This window comes from Somniosus microcephalus, chromosome 14, assembly GCF_052327205.1.
Source record: "Somniosus microcephalus isolate GS21.2 chromosome 14, FLI_Smic_1.0, whole genome shotgun sequence".
Classification (NCBI taxonomy): Eukaryota; Metazoa; Chordata; class Chondrichthyes; order Squaliformes; family Somniosidae; genus Somniosus; species Somniosus microcephalus.
Genome location: NC_141000.1, coordinates 49481660 through 49487659, shown reverse-complemented (window position 1 = coordinate 49487659; position 6000 = coordinate 49481660). Strand labels below are relative to the sequence as shown.

The 6000-nt window shown below is 45.8% G+C and overlaps 1 protein-coding gene across 2 annotated transcripts in view; it reads left to right on the top strand.

Annotated features, from left to right (window-relative positions):
• Positions 1 to 579: 579 nt before the first annotated feature.
• Positions 580 to 6000, top strand: part of LOC147107484 (glycerol kinase) — a 125103-nt gene continuing 119682 nt past the window's right edge. The window contains exon 1 of one of the 2 annotated variants that reach the window (XM_086006555.1): positions 580 to 789. In XM_086006555.1, the coding sequence (XP_085862681.1) occupies positions 730 to 789 (60 nt within the window). In that variant the 5' untranslated portion in view covers positions 580 to 729. The remainder of the gene's footprint in view (positions 790 to 6000) is intronic. The other variant, XM_086006556.1, reaches the window with a different exon arrangement.

Genomic DNA, 6000 nt, shown 5'->3' with positions numbered 1-6000 from the left:
TAAATGTCCGCTCAATTTGGGAAGAGGCTCAGGGTTCGCTGCGCCCAGGCGCTAGATGGTTAGCGCCCCACTTCTCAACCTCTTTAGGCGCTAATGGGTGGCGCAGCCAACCGAATTTTCCCCCCATAGTCCCAGGATAAAGGGCCATTTAAGACTGAGATTAGGAGGAATGAGGGTTGTGAATCTTTGGAATTCTCTACCCAAAGGACTGTGGATGCTGAGTCATTGAGATAGATTTTTGGACTCTAGGGGAATCAAGGGATATGGGGATCGGGCGGGAAAGTGGAGATGAGGTGGAAGATCAGCCATGATCTTATTGATCAAGTTCCTATCAAATTCCACTTGGCGGAGCAGGCTCGATGGGCCTTACGGCCTACTCCTGCTCCTAATTCACATGTTCTTATGTTCTAAGCAATAGCACTGGCAGCAGCACTAATAAAGTAAAGGAAGTCGAAAGTGCAAAGGCACTTAAACGTATGGATTGACTTTACTTTTTTTACAATGCTGACAATGCCTTTTCATCTGATTGTCTGCGGCATTGAGTGAGCGGCGGAGGCGGAGCCGGGGGGCGGGGCGAGGACGTGTCAGGCGGTACAATGGGAGGGCTAGCGTCACAAGCCGGTTGTTCTGGAGACGGAGACTGGGTCAGTGCCTGACTTTTTGTCCTCCGTCGCTAGGTTGTCAGGAGACAGTTGATCCGGAGACGGGCCGGCGGATTGCTGGTGAATTATGTCCATGGGGTCTTTGGTTGGTGCAATCGACCAGGGCACCAGCTCTTCGAAGTTCTTGGTGAGTGCGCTTGCTGCCCCTCCAGCCACCGTGCGCAGCCTGCGCCTTTCCTTCCGTGACCGGCCGGCAGGGCGTCCGCTTCACCGAGTGCCCGCCGGCTCACCTTTCACTGACTGCCAAAGCTGGCCCACGGTCGCCGTCAAGTTGACTGTCAAATTGCCCCACTCCCTCAAAAAAAGACAACCTTTCTTCACAGCTCTGTTGAATGGTTGACCAGCAATCAGTGTTCTCCCTATTTACTTAGCTATTCAGCGGCGAGGTTGTGATTCAGTCACTGTAAATCCGATGTAAATATAATTGTATAGCACGTCCTATACGAACATGCTGTAACCAACAGTCGCAGGAAGCGAAACATTAATGTCTATTGTAAATCCTAAACGTGACCTTTAAAGTTACCCACCCGCGATGATGCAACTCTTGTACCGAACTGGTGCAGTTTCATCCCAGTCTGCAGTGCTACCAAATGTTTCACTGGTGGACGAAAAGAATGTTCTGTCCCTGATTCGGGCTGAGCTCAGTGCAAACTGGCCCACACGTGTTGGGGCAAATTCTTTGACATGGTGCTACCGACTGCTGACAGTTCATTGACACTCCCAGTCTTGTAAGTAGTCGACGTCGCCGACTTGCATGTGGGGATCTCCTGTAAATATTGACTTCTGACTCTGTGCCATGTGCACAAAGAAAGCATTGCTGCAATTGAATAAAAACGCCCTTTTGCCTAAACAGCAGCAGAAATGATGAACCAGTTAGTCAACAAACACATGTGCAGGGAGGAAAGCAATGAGAGGGGCATGTCTTCTGAAGTTGATGCCTTGAGCATTGTTACAATGACCACCTCCCTGTGGGGCATACGAACAGTTATTGTGTGCACAACGTTGTGTTAGATACCTTTTTGGGCTTTTACATTTAAAGATTTTTTTCAGTCCAGCTAGACCTATTAGCCATGTGGCAATATGATATGGCAATAACGGAAATGTAGCTTAAAAACGGTGAGGACTGGGCACTTAATATTCAAGGGTATAAGGTGTTCAGGAAAGATAGGGAAGGAATAAAGGGAGGTGGAGTGGCAGTGCTGATTAAGGAAGATATTGTAGTGTTGGAAAGGGAGGATGTTCTTGAGGGGACAAGGACAGAATCCATTTGGTTAGAGTTGAAGAGTAAAAAGGGTATGATCACGCTATTGGGGGTATTCTATAGGCCTCCAAATAGTGAGAGGGAGGTGGAGGAGCAAATCTGCAGGGAAATTGCAGAGATATGCAAGAGCTATAGAATGGTGATATTGGGGGACTTTAATTACCCAAATATTGATTGGGCTAATGCTAGGGTAAAGGGAAAGGAGGGGGAGGAATTTCTGAAATGTGTTCAGGAGAATTTCCTTGACAAGTATGTTCTTGGCCCAACTAGGAAGGAGGCATTGCTGGATCTGGTGCTGGGAAATGAGGGAGAACACTTTGGTACGAGTGATCATCGTATCATAAGATTTAGATTAGTAATGGTGAGGAGCAAGGAACAATCTAGAGTAGAACTTCTAAACTGGAATAGGGCTAACTTCAGTGGGATGCGAAAGGATCTAGCCAGGGTAAAATGGAACCAAAGATTGACAGGAAAAACTGTAATGGAACAATGGGTGATCTTTAAGGAGGAGATGTTCCAAGTACAGCCTAGGTACATTCCAACAAGAAGGAAGGGTAAGGGAACCAAAGCGAGGGCTCCTTGGATGAGGAGGGAGATAGAGAAGATGATGAAACAAAAAAAGAGAGTGTATGATGCATGTCAGGTGAATTCTTCAAGGGAGAACCAGACCAAATGCAATAAGTTGAGAGGGGAAGTGAAGATGAAAATAAGATTGGCAAAGAGAGAATATGAGAGTAAAATGGCAGTTAACATAAAAGGGATCCCAAAAATCATCTACCGGCATGTAAACAGTAGTAAGATGCGGGGTGGGGCCTATTCAAGATAAAGAAGGTGATATATGCTTAGAGGTGCAGGGCATAGCTAGAATACTCAATGAGTACTTTGTATCAGTGTTTACTGAGGAGGTGGATGCTGACAAAATATCGGTAGAAGTGGAAAAGATAGAAGCAATGGAAGGGGTGAAAATTGATAGACAGGATGTACTAGAAAGGATAGGTATGCTTGGAGTGCACCATTCGCCTGGTCCAGATGGCTTGCATCCCAGGTTGCTAAGGGAATTAGGGGAGGAAATAGCGGAAGGGCTTGCCATAATTTTCCAATCTTCCCAAGATGCGGGGGAAGTGAATGAGGATTGGAAAGTGGCAAATGTGACACCACTGTTCAAGAAAGGGTGCAAGGACAATCCTAGTAACTACAGGCCGGTCAGTTTAACATCAGTGGTGGGTAAAGTTTTAGAAACAATAATCAAGGAAAAAATTAACAGGCGCTTGGAGAGGTTTAAGCTAATTAAGGAAAGCCAGCACTCATTTGTAAAAGGCAGATCGTGTTTGACTAATCTAATTGAATTTTTTGATGAAGTAATAGAGGATTGATGAAGGGAATGCAATGGATGTTGTCTACATGGATTTTCGGAAGGTGTTTGACAAAGTACCACATAGAAGGCTGGTTAACAAAATTGAGGCTCAGTGGTGGGTCAGTGGCAGGTTGGATAAGGAATTGGCTTAAGGACAGAAAACAGCGAGTTGTGGTATATGGCTGTTTTTCAGACTGGCGGATGGTAGATAGTGGTGTTCCTGAAGGGTCAGTGCTGGGGCCACACACACACACACACACACTAGAATGTCTAAATTTGCCAATGGCACCAAACTTGGGGGTGTGGCAAACAGTGAGGATGATACTAATCGACTGCAACAGGACATAGAAAGGCTAGCAGAATGGACAGACACGTGGCAGATAGAATTTAATACAGAGAAGTGTGAGGTGATGCATTTTGGCAGAAGGAACAGGGAGAGGCAATATACACTTAATGGCACAGTTTTAAAGAGTGCGCAGGGACAGAGGGACCTGAGAGTTAATGTGCATAGATCCTGAAGGTGGCAGGACATATTGAGAGAGTGGTTAGCAAAGCATATGGGATCTTGGGCTTCATAAATAGTGGTATTGAGTACAAAAGTAGAGAAGTACTGAACCTTTATAAAGCGCTGGTTAGGCCACAACTGGAGTATTGCATCCAGTTCTGGTCACCACACTTTAGGAAGGATATGAAGGCCATTGAGAGGGTGCAGAGGAGATTTACCAGAATGGTTCTGGGGATGGGGGATCTTAGCTACAAGGACAGCTTGGAGAAGTTGGATTTGTTTTCATTAGAGCAAAGGAGGTTGAGGGGTGATTTGATAGAGGTGTACAAGATTATGACGGGTTTGGATAGGCTAGACGGGGAAAGGCTGTTCCCACTAGTTGATGGTACAAGGACTAGGGGACACAGGTTTAAGGTTTTGGACAAGTGATACAGGGGGGATGTGAGGAAAAACTTTTTTACGCAGTGAGTTAACTATTGGGAAAACCATAACCATTGTTTTCGGGCCTAGCTACTGACTCCATCCCGCTCCCTAACGCCTGTCTGAGGCTGAACCACACTGTTCGCAACCTTGGTGTCATATTTGATACTGAAATGAGCTTCCAACCACATATCCGCAGCATAACAAAGACTGCCTACTTCCACCTCCCTAACATTGCCCGTCTCCGCCCTTGCCTTAGCTCATCCGCTGCTGAAACCCTAATCATGCCTTTGTTACCTCTAGACTTGACTATTCCAATGCACTCCTGGCTGGCCTCCCACATTCCACCCTACGTAAACTTGAGGTCATCCAAAACTCAGCTGCCCGTGTCCTAACTCGCACCAAGTCCCATTCACCCATCACCCCTGTGCTCGCTGACCTACATTGGCTCCTGGTTAAGCAGTGCCTCGATTTTGTTTTCAAATCCCTCCATGGCCTCGCCCCTTGCTATCTCTGTAATCTCCTTCAGCCCCACAACCCCCTGAGATATCTGCGCTCCTCTAATTCTGCCCTCTTGAGGATCCCTGTTTATAATCGCTCAACCTTTGGTGGCCATGCCTTCTGTTGCCGAGGCCCTAAACTCTGGAATTCTCTGCCTAAACCTGTCCGCCTCGCTACCTTGTGCATCCTCTCTCCCTTTATCCCACCATTCAGCTCTCTAGGCCTCACGCTCTGGAACCCCGTAGATTATGCCAAATTGAAGTGCCTTGGGATGTTTTTCTTGGGATATTAATGACACCATATAAATGCAAGCGTTTGCTGTGGAGACCGAGAATAAAAACAAGTGTGAAAGAGCAAATCGAAACATACACAAAATCACAAAATCATTTTGCTGCAGAGAAATGGGGAGGGGGGGGGAAAAGCAAAAATAGAGATGGGAAGGACCATGGAGCAGACAGCTACAGGCACCATTCGAGTCAGTGGCTCAGTGGGGCCAACCCAATATTCTAAGAACACAGCGGGGGAGGGAGTGAAAGGGAAGATCCATTGGGCCACAAAACGATTTCATCATAAGGAACTGAATTAAGAATTCCACTGCAGCATATTGTTTTATGACCTGAAACCGTGGGAGAGTGCGCCCTTTATCAGGAGCGCAGTTGATCTTATTAGCAGGTAGAGGGGGTGGGGTGGGGTGGTAGGAGATTAAGCCATTTAAGAATGAATTCTATAAATAATCAAAAATGTTAAATTCTAAAGCTGAAAACAAGGGAACCATAAGTTTTTGATGGAACCTGTGCATTGTATGCCAAATTTGAGATATAATACATTTGTCAATCATTTTGAAGCAATGTCAGCAAAAGTTTTAAATGGGTTCAAAGTACATTTACTGGTGGTAAAAGTGAGCCAGCATGAAGCTTACTACTGCAATCCATTTCAGTGTTGTGCAACACATTCCTACACAGCTTATATAAAAATATAGCCAAGATTTCTATGTTTGTAAAGAAATTGGATCAATTTAAAATACTCTGTTTTTCCACTTTTACCTGTCCCTCTTTAGAAGATAGGAGCAAGACTAGGCCATTCGGCCCCTCGAGCCTACTCCGCCATTCAATGAGATCATGGCTGATCATCCAAACTCAGTACCCTGTCCCTGCCTTCTCCCCATATCCCTTGATCCCTTTAGCCTTAAGAAATATATCTAATTCCTTCTTGAATATATTTAATGAATTGGCCCCAACTGCCTTCTGTGGTAGAGAAATCCACAGGTTCACCACTCTCTGGGTGAAGAAATTCCTCC